Source organism: Megalops cyprinoides, chromosome 24 (genome assembly GCF_013368585.1).
Source record: "Megalops cyprinoides isolate fMegCyp1 chromosome 24, fMegCyp1.pri, whole genome shotgun sequence".
NCBI classification, from domain to species: domain Eukaryota; kingdom Metazoa; phylum Chordata; class Actinopteri; order Elopiformes; family Megalopidae; genus Megalops; species Megalops cyprinoides.
The window spans coordinates 16,260,193-16,279,607 of NC_050606.1; the positions used below are offsets into that span (position 1 = coordinate 16,260,193).

General features: G+C 46.8%; 1 protein-coding gene across 1 annotated transcript in view; it reads left to right on the top strand.

Annotated features, from left to right (window-relative positions):
- The window catches only part of nrbp2a (nuclear receptor binding protein 2a), a 52,974-nt gene extending 37,517 nt beyond the window's left edge, over positions 1–15,457 (top strand). Inside the window, exons 2-18 of the mRNA XM_036519143.1 lie at positions 5,220–5,342; positions 5,970–6,071; positions 6,461–6,550; positions 7,447–7,487; positions 8,971–9,065; positions 9,517–9,540; positions 10,169–10,252; positions 10,720–10,775; positions 11,125–11,220; positions 11,568–11,700; positions 12,307–12,409; positions 12,498–12,548; positions 13,163–13,298; positions 13,616–13,669; positions 13,923–13,986; positions 14,784–14,839; positions 15,253–15,457. Coding sequence (XP_036375036.1) covers positions 5,220–5,342; positions 5,970–6,071; positions 6,461–6,550; positions 7,447–7,487; positions 8,971–9,065; positions 9,517–9,540; positions 10,169–10,252; positions 10,720–10,775; positions 11,125–11,220; positions 11,568–11,700; positions 12,307–12,409; positions 12,498–12,548; positions 13,163–13,298; positions 13,616–13,669; positions 13,923–13,986; positions 14,784–14,839; positions 15,253–15,339 — 1,395 coding nt within the window. The 3' untranslated portion in view covers positions 15,340–15,457. The remainder of the gene's footprint in view (positions 1–5,219; positions 5,343–5,969; positions 6,072–6,460; positions 6,551–7,446; positions 7,488–8,970; positions 9,066–9,516; positions 9,541–10,168; positions 10,253–10,719; positions 10,776–11,124; positions 11,221–11,567; positions 11,701–12,306; positions 12,410–12,497; positions 12,549–13,162; positions 13,299–13,615; positions 13,670–13,922; positions 13,987–14,783; positions 14,840–15,252) is intronic.
- The last annotated feature ends 3,958 nt before the right edge of the window (positions 15,458–19,415 follow it).

Here is a 19,415-nt window from a genome sequence, read left to right on the forward strand (position 1 = left end):
CGGGCCAGTGCGGTGCCATCTTGGCGGGGAACGTGTTTTTTCAGTATTTTTGGAATGAGGGGCAGCAGTGTGGGTTAGTGGGAAGGGAGTGGTTGCAGTGCCTGGCAGGACCCTGGAGACTCGGTCTAAGCTTCACTCTAACTGCTCCCATTAATACACAAAAGAGGAGCTCTGGGGGACGTTACACGATGCTGACAGAAGTGCTGTTTTTCAGATGCCATGTCAACAAAGTGCACAGTCATGTATTTACCCTCGCGTCTGGCTGTGTGGTTTTCAGTGTAAACAGTCTGATTCATGGTATGGGAACCCAGGTCAGAGATATGACTTCTTTTGCACTCTTGTGGAAAATGTCCACTGTGGCTACCTTGAAACATGGTGAATACGCTTGAAATGGCCCGTGTGTTGGTGGCTTGTGCACGTCGGTCTCTGATGAAGCAAGAACGCGAAAGCAAGGCTTCACGAGCCGCTTACTGGGCCAATCCGCTCACACAGCCAATCACAGACTCTGTTGGAGCTGCGCACCTGATGCATCAAATGGTTCAAACCATTTTGTTTTTGAAGCGGTTTCAAAGCACAGGCTGGCTGCACCCATCTATCAGCTCATAAAGCCTCAACCTGCAATGACCCAAACGGTTATGCAATTGTGGGGTGGGGGGCTTCCTGGTTTATATTAAAGCCGGGGGGGCGTGGCTGCTGGAAAAGTCAACAGCTCGGTCTGTGCCAGCTCTTCTGGTCTGAGCAGTGAGCGGGAAAAGTGTTGGGTTACGTGTTTGTGCCTGTTCTGCGTCTCATGTTAGGAGCCCTTTTAAGCGAAGTGGGGGCGTGAGCGCAAAGCGCGGCTCTGATGTGTCAAAGGAGCCACACACAATCTGCTGAAAGGCCACTGTTTGTGTTTCCTTCGCCTGGGTGCGCAGCACGCCCACCTCAAGCCCAACTGGCTCCCCCCCGCCCAGGATCGCCCGTTCCTGTTTTGGCCTGCTGGTGTCTGCACAGCAGCGGGGGGTCCACGTGAGGCGAGAGGTTGTCCCGCAGTGTCTGCCATGTAACATAAGGGCTGGTTTAGCGTTGGCGGAATGTTACGAGACTGTTATAGGCCGACCTCCTGCGTCCCTCACATTCGGCGGTTCCTGCTCAGGTCAGCCTGCTCCAAGGACGTTTGGAGCTGGAAATTTGAGGAACATATTTTGTTGGATGCACTGAACACCCACCAGACAAGCCAACGGTCCTTAGATCCTGTGGACCTGGGTTTCATTTATTTATATAACTGCACAAGGTGTTCCCTGATTAAAAAAAAAAACAGCAAATGTTCTCTGATTCACTGATGATGGCAAACAAGATTTGTGGACACGGCTCAACAGTAACGCAAATAAGCAGACGTGACAATGTAATCTCTTGCAGTGTAATCACTTACATGGTCTAAAAGAGGAAATTGCACTGACTGCAGACATGAATAATACATGGAATGCAATAATAAGGAATTACTCAGGTAGACCAAGACAGTGAGTGAATGAGTGGATTGAAGGGCTGGGACAGACAATAGGATACTCAGGTGTGTGTGCAGGGAAGCCATGGTAGAAAATGAAGGAGTCATGGCCACAGATGGATCCAATGCACCACGGCTGTTTTAAAGACACCAGGAGTGGTTCAGTGAGAATACTGAACACAGAGACCACATTTGGTTGACTTACGAAACGTTTATGAACCCTGCAGTGGCCACTGACTCGGTATACACTTGGTATGTCCTATGAACCACTTTCCTCTGTTTATTTTCAAATTCTTCAGAAACACTTCACCCTTATTTCAAGGTGCAAGGCACCCGTGTCACCTTATTTGTCAAAGTCAAAGATAAGATAGGGATAATTCTTCAGAGAACTCTTAGGTAACCTTGCATAACTGCGGAGGGTGGCTAAGTGTTGTGCGACCCTGATTGGCTGCTCGTTCCACCACAGGGGGGCGGAGCCTTAAGAAGGCTTGAGAGGACTTGGATCTGGAGAGGTTTTGAGCGCAATGTTGGCCATTATGGTCAGAGCTCTGCTGGCAGCAGACGTTCTAGTGCGGCAGAGTTGACATGGCCTGTTGTTTTAGGATTTCGCCCAGTGAATTAGGTGCATTTCTTTTGGGCGCACTTTTCCATTCACACAAACAATCCCTCCCTTTATGCCGCAGATCCTTCTTTAAATGGCAATTATTACTGAAAGACCTCCGAAACCAAATGGATTATGGGATATGAACAAACAAAACAGAAGGAAGGTTATTCCTGTTGTGTCTAGCGATGTTACAATACACTGATTGACCCTTAAAGACAACACTAACGCTTATCAAAGTTCCAAACCTAGTTGGCATCAGTGCAAGTCAGAATGTTGATTTTAGTCAGGCTATAAAGCCAGGTTTCAGCAACTGCTGTTGATGATCTGAACCTTGCTCACTGATGCACATTTTTATTGCAGTTGTGGCAAGAATAATTTGTAGTGTTGATCTCTGAAAGTAAATATGGATTGGTTAATCTGTAATCATTTGTAATGGGTCACGAAGATGCTTTTTTAGTAGTCATTATTTCCACCCCGTGTTGTGTCTGGATACTGATACGTATAAACACATTCAAACTCAGATTACTCTCCCAGTGCATTCTAAGTGGAGCACAGTGGGCTTGTAAAATGGCCTTCAGTTCTGATGAAACCGTGAACCGCAGAACAGCGAGGACATGCGGGCATTCTCCCCGCCGGTTCCCACACTGCCTGTTAGTGCACGCTCCCATAAATATCTGCAGCGCAGAAACGCTCTCTGCTTTTGAGGAATTTTCCTCCCCTGTGACGGACCCGCGTCGTCTGGGGCAGGGGGACCGTGAGCGCGCGGAAATCCCACGCCGCTCCGAGTCCCGAGTCTCGTCAAACGAGTGGAACCGCAAAACACGTTAACGCATGTATGAGCTGTAATTAGACACCCGTCTTGGAGCGCTCCCCCGTGGTGTAAATTCGGCACAGAAATGAGGCTGCTGTCGGGGTTACGTGAGGGGAGGTGGGATTGGGGCTGTGCCGCTGGTATGGGGCGGGGGGGGCAGAGGGGGCGGGGGTAGGAGGGGGTTCACCACGCACTGCATCAGTCAAAATGTAACAAAGCCGCTGCCTGGCCTTGAGTCAAAACACTGTTTACAGCCTTCCTGGGGACATCTGAGCAGTAAACTCTTTATAGGGGCTTATTTTAAAGGCCTCCCCTCCGGTCTGTCTTAAGCACAGGGGGAAAGTAATTATGCATCCTGCAGCTTTTGGAAGCCTGTGCCTTGTCCTTGGTTTTCTGTAGTCCCCTGGGCTCATAAGACCTCCTCAGCCAATCGCAGGGCGTCGTAATACTGTACAAGATAAAAGCAGCGAAGGACAAGTTGTTTGTGTGGAAAACTCCTTTAGAATATTAGACAATTGGACTATGACCTTCTGTCCTCCTGAGGATAGCTGTGTCTTCGCCTGTTCGTGTGCAGGTTTTTGGTTCTGACTCACCTAGTCACTCCCCAGCCAACGCTCCTTTAACATTACCGTGAGGTTGTGTGTGTGTGTGTGTGCGTGTGTGTGTGTTTGGGGGGGGCTCAGAGAAAGCAGCTGTGTTTAGAGCCCTCACATTCGCTGCGGAGGTAGTCGCGGCCCACCCCTCTCCTGCGGCTCAGGGCCACTCCCACTGAGCGGAGGGCGGCGTGCTTCACAACCGCAGTCTGGATCAAACCTTCTTATTGGGTGGACAGCGCAGATCAACAAGGCAGATACGTCCGAGTTCTCATTCCACCTTAATGTTTTCTTCCCCGGCTCCTTTCCCTGCCCGACAGGGCCCGCCCCCCCCGGACCCCTCCCCTCACACACCCCCAAACGAAAGAAATTCGGGAAGAAAAGGCAGGGGAGGGGAGCGGGGGGGAGGAGGGTTTACATAAGGCCTTGACTTCTCTGGGGCATAAAAACCAAAATATAAATAGTGGAGCGTTATGCCAGGAAAGGGGCTGTCTCAGGATCTAAAGCTGCAGTGAGCCGGGAAGTTAGGGGAAGTTTTAATCAACTGGGAGGACAGCTCTCTGCACAGAACGCGAGTTTCAGATGCTCTAGGTAATTGGAAACCGAGGGGAGAATATTGTTTATGTTCCGACTGAGATGGGTGGAGGTGATTGGTTTAGAGAAGAAAAAACAGGGTTGTATGTTTCCCTCTGTGGCGGCTTATTTGCGCTCTTGTTTCTCACCGTTGGCATTTGCCAACCTCGTGCTTATGTTGTAGTCGTTCCAAAGTGCTCCACAGCCCTAAATTAAGCGAGGGTGTTTTCTTTTTCATTTGTTTCTTGCACAATAACAAGAGTTTGGCAGTCACTGCAGTGGAAAAGCTGTGGCACTAAAGTAACACTTACTTATTTTTTATTCATTTGTAGTGAAGAGCAAAAGGAATTTTACCTCCGAGTTTTACAGCCCTTTGGTTGGTCACAAGTCAAAAATCATATGGGAGATTGGGAAGGAATACTAACTGTAGCTCGCTTCAAAAGCGTGCAAACACAAGACAAGATGTCTCCAGAAACATAACTGTAATGAAATGTCAGAGTGTTCAGATGCACTTCACTTTACTCCAAATGATAGCATCCACAGCTTATTTCATAATGAACTATACCCCTGTTTCTCTGTTACTCTTCCTGTGTTTCTGGGTGAGATACACGTGTTTTGTGAGGGTGAATTTAACTGATTCATATGTGGGTGATACTGAGCTGACAGAAGACAGCCCTAAACACGGCACACTGTGTACTGTCACTGTCTGCCAGACTCACCCACTACAAATGATCACAGGACACACGTGTCCCTGCAGCTCTGACTGTCATCTCCGTACCCCCTATCTGTGTGTGTGTGTGTGTGTGTGTGTGTGTGAGAGAGAGAGAGAGAGAGAGTCTGTGTCTGTGTGTGTGTGTGTGTGTGTGTGTTTCATTCCTGTGTGTATTTTTCCTTATCTCTCTTTGTATTTCAAACAACGGCAGGGAATCTGTGGTATACCTCATGACACACATAATTCAATGTATGTAAATTGATATGCTTAAACCGAGCAGGCTTAAATGAGAGTGTCCCTCTGATATATGAGCTCGTCTGATTAATGCCATCCCCTTTCCCTGTGTTGCATTGCTCGTCCCCTCTGCATACAGCATGTGCGTCACATTATCTCCAGTGAACACGGGCCTCATGTGTACTGTGTCTCTTTGTCGCCCCCTTCAGCTCAGCCAGGGTAATGTCCCGGGCATCGAGACCGCATCCCTGGCCATGGACACGGAGGAGGGGGTGGAGGTGGTGTGGAACGAGGTGCAGTTTTCTGACAAGAAGGTCTTCAAGGCCCTGGAGGTACCTGTCCCGTTCGATGTGTTTTTGGCCTTTTGGAGGTTATTCCCTCACAGGGACAGAGACAAAAGCAGGCAGAGAAAACAAGATCTCGCAGGCTTGTGCCTTAACACTATGTAACAGGAAAATTGAACAAGCCTGATGTCGGGTTTTCACACTGTATATTTAGCTCAGCTTTCCCTTCACACATGAGCACCAGCAGACAGTGGCAGCCGACACGTCACATCCTGCTTCTCTCTAGACAATTTTCAGGTTACAGAGAAAAACGCACGCCTACCTTCCCAAGAAAAACAAGGATTTAATGAAAATAATTCAACTCGCGCTTGTTACTCATTTCAAAAGATCCTACAGAATCAGCCCTGATAGTTACTCATAATTTATTAAGCAAGCTTAAAAGAGGAAAGGTTTGCTAGATGCGATTGTTTTTGTAGGTCCCTTCCATGCTGGCTTCTCCCCTACAGTAATGTTAAGGGAGACTGGCTGATTTGCTAGGGCTGAACAGAAGGGTCAGGAAGGCTGTCTGTTAGTGGCGGCGGTCTGTTTTATTGGCGTGCCCTATTGCAGGCGGTTTCTGATAACAGCCTGCCTCCGCTAACTGTCCGCCCACACGTCTGCCTGTCTGTCCCTCAGGACAAGATCAAGGAGATGTTCGAGAACTTGATGCAGGTGGAGCACCCCAACATCGTCAAGTTCCACAAGTACTGGCTGGACATGCGGGAGAGCCGGGCGCGAGTGAGTGGCAGGGGCGGAGCCGAAAGGGCGAGTGCCCGCATACTCTCTGTCATCATACAAACACATGTGGCCAGACACCTGCTCTCTGTTTGAATGCGTGTACACAGAAACACACACACACACACACACTCCCTTTAAACACTCACATGCGTTCTCTCGACCCTCACACACTCTCACAAGCCCTCATCATACAAACACACACACACACACACATGACTGAACATGCACATGTGCTCTTGACCCTCACACACTCTGTCATGAGCCCTCACCATACAAAGATGTCGGTGGTATTAGCAGCTTTGCTGCTGTTTCCCCTCTCCCTTCCACTGTTTCTCTCTTTGGCTGTATATTAATCTCTCCCTCTGTGGACGTCATTCTCTGTGCTGCAGGTGATCTTTATCACAGAGTACATGTCGTCAGGCAGTCTCAAGCAGTTCCTGAAGAAGACCAAAAAAAATCACAAGACCATGAATGTGAAGGTGAGACATTTGCACTGCTACCTAAAGTAAAAAAAAAATCAAGCATTTGTACCTAGTAATTTACAGAGATGTAGGGTAAGGTAAGGATACAAATTCATCTTATAATCCCAGTTTTACTCATGGATGACATGACACATTAAGCATACAATTACCACTGCTATACAGCCCTCTCTGTTTTACCCTATATTGAACAATAATGTCATTGCATTATTATCAGTCAAAAAAGGGTGGGTCTTCTTAAAGGTCATACATTCTCTTATTCTGAGGTGATTTGTCACAGTTGGATATATTTTATATTTGTTTTGGTGTGAGCATGCATGCTTTCATGCACATTACATTGAATGTACTATTACGAGAACTTGCTGAGAACCTGCAGCCAGGAGAGAGGGAGGGACAAGCACAAAAAGAAACAACAACAGTACTGTCTTTGCTTAGCAGCTGCTACTGTGGCACTGTGCTAATGCTTCTTTACTGTGCAGCTTCCACTCTTGACACTGAGACAAAGATTTTAACACCTCCTCACGCTCTTCTAGCCGCTGCTGTAGCGCCCTTGCAATGGGACTCTACATTTTCATTTATATTAAGTCATTTAGCGGACTCTCTTATCCAGAGCAGCTTACAAGAGTGTGTACAAGAAGGCTAGGCTAAGAGCTGGCATGATACTAAATCATAAGTGTCACAATCCGAGGAGGAGTCATTAGGAGGAGTGTAGTAGGAGTCATTGCATAACATGTCATATTCTGTTAAGTGCCACAGTAAGGGCAAGAAAACTCTGTTTCCTATCCCTAGGTAAAGGAAGGGGGGCTAGCCGCTTACAGTAACGGGTTTTTAGCATGGATGTGCTTTTGGGTTCTGTGGCCTTGCCCCTCACCGGGGTGCTGTGTCTTGTATTTCAGGCGTGGAAGAGGTGGTGCACACAGATCCTCTCCGCCCTCAGGTAAGAGACACTCCCCCTGCCACGCCCACTCCTGACCTTTCAGATCCACCCTTTCACTGCAGCAGAAGAAGGGTTTCCATTCACATTCACCAGGAACATTATTGGGGGTTCAAGTTGACTGCACCCCTGGTTTGTCACCATGGAGTCCTGTGCCTAAAGTGTTGGGCTGCTAGTAATATTATTTTAAACCAGGGGAAAAACTCAGAAAGGTGCCGTTGCTATCTGAGGTAGATCACTTTGTACTCAAATTCTTGTTAGTTACTATCCAGCAATTTCTGGCACTGCTGTGGTAGCGCATAGGTAAATGACAAAGCTTGAAGGCATCCCTATTTTCGATAATAATGTGAAACATCCAAGAATGTATTATGTCATGAATGGAAAGCTAGATGTGTGTAGAATAAGAATGTAGCATCTTAGGAGGGTTGACACGTGGACCTAAGATAAAAAAATTAAGAGTAAGACACCTCTGGGGACAACCGCAGAATTGGGCAATTAATTAATCCTCTCGAAAGATAGTGTGAGTACAGAAAGAGGAAGAGATGGAGGAAGAGAGAGATTTGCCTGGGGCGGTGTTTGCTGTCAGTGGGACTCGCTAACCGTAAATAACCTCGTTATTCAACATGACTAATGTGAAGTGAAACAGCGGTGAGACAGGCCGTGTAATGGCTGCCGTAGCCATCCTTGGCATGTTAAACCAATGTCACGTACTTACCCGGCATGCCATTGAAAAGACACCACTCAGATTAGTCAGCACTCAGTTCTTGGGTTACTGGTAAGAGATAAAAATAACACATCATCGCATATTCACCATTTATGTTTCTTTAAAAAAAAGCAAAGTCAGATTAGGATTTAAAAAGCAATCATGTCTGCTTCAATAATATCTATCCTCTTTCGATTTGGAAGGGATTATTGAACTGCAGAGACTACTTCACTTAAAGCTCTGTGAACAGAACAGGAGGGCATCGGTGTAAATGATGTCAGAATATACCTCTCATATACAGTTATTACTGGCTAGATTGACTTGCTTGGACTTGGAGCTGAGTCAGATTGTGGACCAATCTCAGTAGGACCAAGCTCAACAGTTAGAGACACACTTCAGATTAGGCTCAAATGTTAAGGCAAGCTAGATTCAGTGGCCCATAATCTTCAATGTATTTTTTGTGCTGTTATGTTGTAATTTTTTTGGAACTACAATGTACCAGACATCGCAGGGCCATCTGTTCTTCTGCATCGGATTCATCCACTCAGACGACATCATTTTTATTATTTATTATTCATGGAGAATGTGAGCAGAGGGGATGTTTGGGTGTGTTTGGTGCAGAGTGTTTTGCTTCCTTTGACATTGGCCTGATGCAAATCTGATGGAAAGCCAGGTGGTTAAATGTTCAGCTCGAGCCAGTCAGCGGAGTGGAGGGGGTACGGTGGACACAGGTGCGCTGACCTCCATTTTTGACTGTCCCCCCCCCCCCCCCCCCCCCCCCAGTTACCTCCACTCCTGTGACCCGCCCATCATCCACGGTAACCTCACCTGCGACAACATCTTCATCCAGCACAACGGGCTCATCAAGATCGGCTCAGGTGCGCCTCCGCCTGGAGCTCTTCCCTGTATTGCCCCCTGCCTTCAGGGACTTAGACTATGAGCTAACCCCATTTTAGGAGTTCTGGCAGTTAATGTGTAAATGCCCTTTGTAATAGCAATGGACAATCAAAATGGTCTAACATAAGCATTAGAGTATGTTTTTATAGACTAACATGGCCTTGCAGCGACCTGCATTAAAACTTCTGGAAATGGCTGTTTTTCCTACAGAGCCATTGCTTTACATTAATGCACGGGCTATTATGAACTGAACACTATTCTGTTCCTTTGAAATAAGAGTTTGTGCTTGGGAGGCAGGGGGCAGAGAGCTTCGATTTTGGATCTATATTTATGTGTTTGTGAATATTTTTTGTTGAAAGTGTTGCCATGGAATCCCTGAAACTGGAGTGTAATTGCTCTCTCTCTTCTCCTCTTTGTTCTTCTTGGCTGCAGTGTGGCACAGGCTGTTTGTCAACGGTAAGAGCCCCCACCCCCCCCCGCCACCCACCTCTCTGGTGCCTGCTGCTTAGGCCAGCTTAACAGAGCTGGAGGTCAAAGAACAGAGGACTTTTTTTTTTTTTTTTACAAGACACCACTGTGGTCACATCATGAGCCTGCCTCAGGACCTGGCCAGTTTGGGCTGAAATTCAGTGTGACAGAGAAAAACAGGGCAGACTTTGTGCCTGTGCACAATTTGTTCCATGTTGTTGCACCTCAGTTTTAGAATTGCTCAATCCCTGCGTGTGTGTGTGTGTGTGTGTGTGTGTGTGTGTGTTGTGTGTGTGCGTGTGAGTCTTCCCTCTGTCCAGTTTTTGTGCAATGGCTGTGGTAGCCAGACATGTCCTATTTTGACTCCATGTTAACATTCTTGTAAATGTATTCTGAATTCTTTTTTTCCTTATTTCAGTTAAGTAAATTAAATGTGGAACAAGTTGTGCTCTGTAGCGCATTCTTTTGAAAATGACCCTGCGAGTCTGCCACGGCTATAGCGCAGTCAAAATATGTTTACAAGCTGCTCTGTACAGTGCTAGAGAGCAGGTCCTCTTGCAGAGAGAGAGAGAGAGAGAGAGTTGCTTTTTCCCAGCAGTCTCTTCTCTCTTCCCAGTGTTCCCGGAGGCCGTCCACGGCAAAGTGCGACACCATCGGGACGAGCAGAGGAACCTGCACTTCTTCGCCCCGGAATACGGCCGTGAGTTTCTGTCTGTCTGTCAGTCTGTCTGTCTCAAAGCATGCAGTGGCTTTGTGTGACTGTCCGTCTGTCTGTCTGTCTGTCTGTCTGTGCGGTGGTCAACATTCTGTTTCCCTGTTGGCCCGTGTGTCTTTCTGTTTGCTAGTTCCTCCTCATGTGTCTGTCATCTTAGAGTGTCATAGTGTCAATTAATTTTCCCCTGTGCTTGTCTACTAGTGTCAGTCTACTTAATTGTCCATGTAATGCATGTATTTGTGGGCTTCAGGCTGCCTTTGTGGCTGATTTGATTTATAGTTTGTACAAAAATTTGATTGAGAATTTGTACAACAAGCCAGTGTATCTCAGGAGTAAAATCCTGTCTTGTCTCTCTTTCACCCCCTCTTTTTCACATTCCTTCTCTCTCCCTACTTTTCCCCCTGACTTCTATGTCATCCCTCTCTCACCTTGTTTTTTTCCCCTTGCTCCAGTGGCTGAGGATGACTACGCCATTGACATCTTCTCTTTCGGGATCTGCGCCCTGGAGGTGAGTAGAGCGCCTCCCCGCCGCTGCCTCAAAGGCAGAGAAGCTCGGGCGAACAGAAAGGGAGCGTGTGTATAAAACGGGCTCATTCAGAATGAGCCTGCACGCACTGTCAGATCAAGGCTGCGAAACAAGCTGCAGCAGTAGCACATGCTGGCACACAAAGCGCTCGCACGCGCACAGACACAGGCATCGCCACTCACACAAACCACGCTCAGAAACCACCACATTTGCTTATTTAAATACGTACGCAAACGTATAGTAACCAGTAGTGATTTGAAATGATTAGTTAAATAAGGGTCATCAAATTAGTTTTTATTGAAAGTAATACCGATGTATTTCTGTTTCATAGATGGCTGTCTTGGAAATCCAGGCCAATGGAGATACTGTAGTGTCCAAGGAGGCCATAACCCTTGCTGGACAGTCACTGGAGGACCCACTCATGAGAGTGAGTGATGCTTCCTGTTTCCTGTCTGGACAGGAAACGGCCACTGCCGAGCTGTTGGATTTGGTGATCTCACAGAAATGCATGGACACTAAACAATATGAATCATGACATGGCTACAACATAACGTTTTCATCTCAGTGCTGTGAAATTCTACCACTGTCATCATATCTCTACAAAGTCACAGCAGTGGTTTCAAAATGATATGTTTTCACTGTGGAGTTACCGAGATTTACTTTGTCTGTAAAATCCCTTGCCTATTATCAATTCTAAATCAACTGAAAAAATGAGTTCCTTCCAAGTAGTACCATGCCTAACCACCAGGGGTTACCTCTCTACCCTTCTTGCAGGAGTTTACCCAATCCTGCCTGCGCTCAGAGGCCAAGATGAGGCCTACTGCCCACGACCTGCTCTTCCACCGGGTTCTGTTTGAGGTGCACTCCCTAAAGCTGCTGGCTGCTCACTGCTTCATTAACAACCAGTGTGAGTTTCATCGAAACGTTTGTGGTCTCACCCACATAGCTGTGAAAGTACTTACGTAATGTGTCTTAGGTCATATGGCAACATGTTTTAAACTGCCGCAGACTCACATATCTATTTATATTCAGGATAACCACAGAAGAAGCTGTCAGTGTGAGGCCTTAGTTTAGTAAGGGAGGGAACCAAAGACCAGACAAGACAGAAAAACTGCTCCGCCCCCTCAACACCCAAACACCACCACCACCTCTTATTCTGACCACTGAGCATTAACCTCTGCCCTAAATTGAAGATTTACTCATGTGGAAGAGTCATTATTGCTGAAAATAAAGGGATTAGTGCAGTCTTGGTCGTGCTGGGAAGATTAAGATGGACAATAAAACTACTGAGGCTTGAAATGATTCTTTTACTGATATGTGACATCAGTTGGTATTTTCTTGAAAAAGTGTATATATTGTGTATATTTCTGGAAACCTATATGCACAAGGGGCAAATACTTTAGCCACCCACAAATGGTATATAGCTGCCAGGCGAGACAGGTGACGGCAGTCCACTGGCTACAGTCCACACACTACTAACACGCGATCCACCTTCCTCTCCCTTTGTATCCAGACCTTCTCCCTGAGAACTGCGTGGAGGAGAAGACCAAGTCATTTGACCCCAACGGCATCATGGCCGAGATTGAACACAGCGACCGGCCGGGGGTGCAGCTCAAGTGAGTGTCGGGACTCTGTGCCAAAATTGTATGGCACCTCCTGAGGGGGCGAGCCAGGTCTCTTACGCTCCTTTCTGTTCTTGAACAGGTACTCCCATGTCTCTCCTCTAGAACTGGACAAGTTCCTGGAGGATGTCAAGTAAGTGCGCCCCCTGCTGGAGACAAAGATGCAGGCTTGAGTCAGGGCACAGTTTTCAAGGTGTAAATTGCGCTACACAGCAACACTGACAGCCTTGTAGTGGTTGTTACGCACCTGCACGGGTTGCCAGTTTTGGGATTCAAATTCTCTTGTGGGTCGCTGCTTGTTGTATCCTTGATGAAGGCATTTTGCCCCAAGTGCTCCAGTTAAAACACACCAGCAAGGTTTGAGTATTCGTGGGTCACCTTGGGCCAGCAGGTGTAATGTATCATGTAATAAACAGCTGTTGTATAGTGTAAGAACAGATACGAGATATATAGAGGATATATTGGATTATTAGTCAGAGAGGATGGTTATAGATTGTTCATTTGCTCACGTTTTCGTGCATATGGGCAGCAGCATAGCATAGTGGTTAAGGAGAAAGGAAAGGTTGCCGGTTCAATTCCCCACCACTGCTGCTCTACACTTGGGCAAGGTACTTAACCCAGAATTGCCTCAAATACGATTTTCTGCTAAATGTTTGTAATGTAATGTAATGTGATGCATATGCAGAGGGTATGGGGTTGTGGTTACAGTATGTGTGTGACTGTGGTCTCTCCCTGCCTCTCCCTCAGAAATGGGATCTACCCCCTGATGAACTTTGCCTCCCAGCGCCCCCACCCCATCCCCCGCGCCCTCTCCCTGTCCCAGGAGCACATGGAGACGGTGAAGACCCCCACCCCAGAGCCCCAGGAGATGGAGACCCGCAAGGTAAGGGCAAACACTCACCTGTTCATGGTGCACCCACCTGAAATCAGTTACTTTGGCCTTGTTGATTAGCAGCAGTGTTTTTGAGCTAGTGTGAAACAGGGAAAGGGATTTTTTTGGTCATTTCAGGCCACTTCAGGTCCTGATTTTTGTCCTCATGACCGACTAGTCAGATCCCAAAAACAGAGAACCCTTAGAAACTAGTGCCATCTTCCTTGTTAGCTGGAATATACTGTAAAACATTCACAAAGTAATAGAAATTGCTGAAAGGAACAAACATAAAGCTTTCAGTTCTTCAGCTGACCGTGGTTGTTTTTCAGGTCGTCCAGATGCACTGTAATCTGGAGACGAATGAGGAGGGGACGAAAACACATGTGAGTTCAGCCATTCCGTTCATCAACCAGTCGTAACTGTGCACCCAGTTTTAGGGGAGGGGCCCCAAGAGTGGTGAGGGGTAGTGTCCCTTTCAGCGGCTTCAAGCTGACTCTTATCGTGTTATTTTCATTGCTTTGCGCTATTGGGTCTACGTGGTTATAGAGAATAATGGGAGTCTGCAGGAGCGACTCCATTGGTGGTTGAGACATGCGCTCCTCCGTTGACCCCCTTTTCCCGTCTCTCTCCCTGCAGCTCTCCCTCTTCCTGAAGATGGACGACAAACTCCATCGGCAGCTCAGCTGTGACATCCTGCCCAGTGAGTCTCCCGCTCCCCTAAATGTACTCGCGGTATTTCTGTGGCATTATAGCAAATTTATAACTTTGTTGCAAAATCACATGAATGTGTTTTTTTCTAGACCTCTTGCCTCTTACACATTACCACTAAAGCACTTAATCACTTGCAGCAAACGGTGGCCAGCCTTTGAAAAATTTAGCACGCTGGCGGTTTCGGCACCATCACAGGAATGGTGTCCATCACTGATCTGTGATTAGTTTATTGGGGGTAATGTGTTTTCTTACATAACTACCACTACCACCATGCCTTCCTGTTAGGATCAATCTTGCATTAAATAGGCAGTGCTTGTGGTTTGCTGAAGTAAAGAGGCGCTGTGGTGGCAGTGCCCTCTGTTGGTCAGAAGGTGTTTTGCAGACAGTAAAATGTGAGCTCTGAAGCGTATTCCTCCGTATTGCCTTTGTGTCTTAGTTATTTCCTTTGAATGAGTCAATGAGCACAGTAACGGTGACTAGTGCATCTTTTCAGCACATCCTTAGTGACTCAGCCTCTTATAAATGAACTGGACAGCAGGCGTGTCAGTCAGTCGGCCCACTTCAGCGTGACTGACTGCCACGTCACTCTGATTGTCATTGTGTGCAACAGTCCGTACACACTAGGAGTGACGCGTCTGGGATTAGGGCCATAGTATCATCTGAAATGCAGTCAGCTCAAATGATTTTGTTAAACTCCAGTGTAACATATGTGGAGGGGGGGGGGGGGGGGGGGTATGGAACTTGTTTCCACTGGGGGCCGTTTTGATATATATGTGTGTGTTTCAGCTGACAGCCCCAAGGACTTGGCCAATGAGTTGGTGCACTATGCCTTTATTAGTGAGGTAGGTGGGCTCCTCGCTGAGGCTTCTGGGGGAATCGCAGCCTTAAACTGCTTCTGTCTCATCTGTTTCATGAAGAGGAGACTGAGACTCTATACTGCCATACTGTAATTTCTCAAACAGTCTCCCTTTTATAAAACTGGAGGTTTCAAGATAAAAGTCTCCATTTACAATGCTCCTCATTGTAGAAAGAAAGGTTCCTATGCCTTTTTATTTAAGCAGGCAGTTTACGTGTTTATTAGGTATGAATCTGTGTCTGTATGTACTTGTACTCCCATAACATCATGAATGACTGCATTTATTTCCTGTCACTCCCATCAAGACAGAATCACAGTAAAGGTCTGTATGTACAGAGAGTTACTGTTGGCATGGTGACAGCAGGACTTGTGATGCTCATGTCTCTCTCTATTCTGCAGGAGGACTGTGATAAACTGACCAGCTTCTTGGAGGAGGCACTATGTAAGCACCAGGGCGGGGCCTCCGGTTCCTCCATCCAATGGTGAAGATGCGCAGAACCTGCCTCCGTGTGATTGGCACTCTCGATTGCAGGGGGGCGGGGTGAAGCGGAGCGGGGTTGTCCCAGAGACTGCACAAACAGGACAAAAGAGTCAGGACCCACCCACCCCCCCACCCCTCTGTGGGGGGGGAAGGGGGGTTTGTGGAGGTGTGTGTGGGGGTTCAGCAGAGGACGACGGGGAGGGCAGGGGCTACGCACTCAGCTGGTTGATGTGGGAACAGACTGTCACAGAGAGGCCTCCAGCCTCAAGACCCTCCGTCACATCATAGAGCGGCCTCTTCCTGTGGGAGGACTGGGCCACGCCCAGCCTTCCCACAGGGCCTTAGTTTTCCACACTGATAAGCCCCCCCCTCCTGCTTTTGTCTGCAAGTGCTTCTGTTTGCATTGAGGTGCATGCCTTTGTGAACGTGCCTCTTGCTCATTGCCATTTTAGATCATCTTTAAAGCCATAGCGTGTCTACAGCGGCCACTGCAGGGGGAAAGATTTGAGTGCTGCACACTGCACGTGAGTAGGGGAAAGGTTTGAGTGCTGCACACTGCACATGGGTAGTGCAACAGGAAATTTGACCTTCCCAAAAACAAAGTGCAGTTCTGCTTACTTACAACAGGAAGACTATGCCATGGTCCATGGTTTCAGTTCATCTACTTATTTTGAAAAATCGATTTCAAAATCAATTTTGCCTGTTAAGAACACTTGCCTGGTTATTTAAAGCCACTGATCACTGCTTAAAGGATCTTAATTTCAAGTTCCATTCAGGATTCATAGCTTCAAGTAAGTCTTATCAATATACATGTAGAGTACTAACTTTTTATTATATACACTTCTCCTATACTGTCCGTTGAATTCTGCAAAATCAGTATGATGACTTTCTCGGTTAAGGTTATGCATGTATAGTCAGCCTGTCAGTCAAGCTAATGCAGCACGAGTGCCTTTGTATGCTCCATAGTTATTGGCAATGATCTGAATTCTTTGTGTTCTGTCCTGTGATACTTGTCTTACCTGGAACCCAAAGACCTGCTAAGTGTGTGTGATTGAAGTTGAGTGCAGACCCCCTCCTTTTAAGTAGCTCTGCTGAGTTTAACAGAATTGGCCCCGAGATAAATTAGGCCAAGTCTTTTACAACTGACCGTTGTGGTGACCGGTACCCATGTCGTGGAAGTCAAAAGCAGCACGTTGACTGTCTATTACAAGGGTGCCAGACTCTTGCCATGGGACAAGTGCCTCTGTGAGGACAGAATGTATTCATGACCTTATGACCTTCTTCTCTTTGCATTGTTAATATCCAGTACGCTCAAGCCCTACACACTTAGCCACTGTGCTCCCCTTTACCTGATAACTGTGCTTCCCTCCCAGCTAACCTGGATCAGTCACACAGAACTGCTGTAATGTTGTAGCAATGTGATAACCTTGCCACAGAGCAAGAGAAACGTTGTGAGAATGCTGTTACCCGGAGGCGGCTTCCAGAGGTTGAATGCGATTCAGATATTCATTGAGGGAAGAACTGCTTGTGGGCACGCTAACAGTGCTCTCTAGGCAGTAGAATGTATGACACTGAGGGATGCACGAGGTGTAGGATGCTAAAGGACAGAGGACCCTTCTTGAACGGACTGTGATTAGCCACGAACAGAAGGCCCATCTATCATCACAAGGATTGAAGTAACTTTGAAGATATACAAATGAGAGAGATGCTGAACCTCTCTAAGGCTCTCTAAAGTCTCTAAGAAGCAGATGCAGAACACATCCACACGAGCCCAGACGGAGAGTGTTTATATGTCAACAGCAGGTGTGAGAAGGCCACTCCCTCAAACGTTCTGTCTTTCCTGTGAGCAGCTCACAGAGAGTGCGGGGATGCCACCTGTAACTGAAAACCGAGCCGAAGATGGATTTGAGAGATTTTTCAAAGGACTGAAGACGCCTTCTCCCTCCTATCCTGTCCTTGTCTGCTCTTCAGTATGTAAATCATTGTTCATTCAGTGGCCATCCCCGTCCATGCAACTGTAGCTCATTCAAATTGCACTTATTCCAGATAAAACTGCTACCCCTGCTCATGCCAGTGAAATACCAGTGTTTTTTCTTTCTGCTTGTTTCCGACCAAATCACCCAATTCCCATTGATGCGCCCGCATGACATTATACAAATGTTGATATATGGTTGCTGTTCAAACGGATGTTCCTTTACTGTTAACTTGCGGGCATGGCATGACGTGCATGGTGTTAGTGCCACATCGCACACCGACAGAAGGATGACACAGCTTGGCCTGCCCCCCCCTGCACATGAAGGACCTTAGTTTACCCTCCCAGCAGCGCATCCTGTTCTTATGACGTACGTATACCCGTCAACGTTATTACAACGGCAGAGCAACATCGGGAGAACGTCGTGGGAGCTGGAGCCGCGAGGCAGCTCGGCTGCTGTTATTGTGCTCTGACTGCTTTCAGAGAATGCCTTAGCTGCCCAGAGAGAGCTGGCACAGTGGATGCTCGAGGGGAAGGAATGTGCTGAACTCGAAAAGGAGTGAATGAGCTGTATAGCCGTCCCCAGTCGCCTCCTCCCTGCCTGTAGGAGTCTGTCTGTGTGAAAGTGGGCTCCTTATTGTAATGAACATGTTCTGCCTTGTTTTGTTCGTCCTCATGTAAAATATTGTACCATAATAATATTGATGACAATAATAATTGAAATAAAGTAGTAACAAATAAGTGTTTTGGCAATATGTGATGCCGTTATTGAGTCTCTTTGTTCCTGTGTAAGCTTCGCTGAACACACACGTTAAAGCTGAGGGGTGTATATTTCCTGATGCATCGGTAAATACAGGGATCGATCTAAATATTGATCACAGTACTTCCACTGCGTTATCTGCAGCTATCCGGCTAGCTACCTGCCTGGCTGAACCAGAGACTGGGTCTGCTCCATCAAGAGGTGGCAGACTGCTGATGAACTTACTCAGTCCACTGAACTGTAGAGACTAATTGTGAGGAACAGTTAAACGTAAACATGAAAGAGAAATTAATGTTTTATTCATTAGCTGCATTTAGTGAACCACGGCAAACAAACATGAAATGCAAAAGAGAAAGCTTGAAACTTATCTGATCGGGTTAAAAAAAAAACGGGAAGATGCAAGAGGTGAAAGTGGTGTGAGATCTCGTAAACGAGATGATCATTGGCCAGAATTACTGAAATTCTCATATTTATTGACTGCTCAGTGTTGAATATAGCCACCATGATTTGCCATTTTTTCCTGCAGCCTCTTCCTCTGCAAAGTCCTGTGCTCTCCAGTTGGTGCAGCCACAACTGTCTGTGAATGACAGTTTTTGTGAATGAACCAGCTTTAGTTTAGCTGTTACTGCTACAACTGCCACCTTCCCCTTCATGTCTCCCCTTTGCTCTTGGAAGGTGAGGAAGAGTGTTTTTGGGCAAATGCTTCACTCTGATTTTAATTACAGAGAGAACAGTATAAAACCCACACCTGTGCCAGTCTTCCTCCCTCCCTTCCTCCTCCCTCCTGATCTGCAAGATTGTTAAAGTACTGTTGGACAATGGATTTGGCAATTTGTGATCACTGACTTCTAGCTGGGGTTAGGCAGAACTCTTTAACCGATGCAGAAGTTACTCTAATCATTTGTCATCAGTCTCCTGGCCTATGTCTCATTCTGTGTGTTACTGCTTGCCTGAGTCTTTAGGGCATCTTCTCCTAGAAACCCTGAAAACTGCTGACCCATAAACTGTTGCTCAGCCCAGAAGCAGGACCCACTGGAAGAAGCAAATGCAACACATTTTTAATTTACTGACTGATGATGCAGTGGTGATGAGGAGCAACCAAACAGGATGATTTGTTGACCACCAGGAGCTTAAAGAAGAGAAAAGGATACACATAAATGTATATAACAATTTATGACATCAGGTTATGAATGAACGTCATGCATTTAGTCTTCTTCCTTTAAATATTGAAATTTCTTTTCAAAAGCCTGCAGCATTTTCCTGCACTGTGCAGGTGTGAGCAGCTATTTAATATTCTGAAGGTTATGCCATCTCCTTCTTCCAACTCCCAGTTTAGATAAATTCTTCTG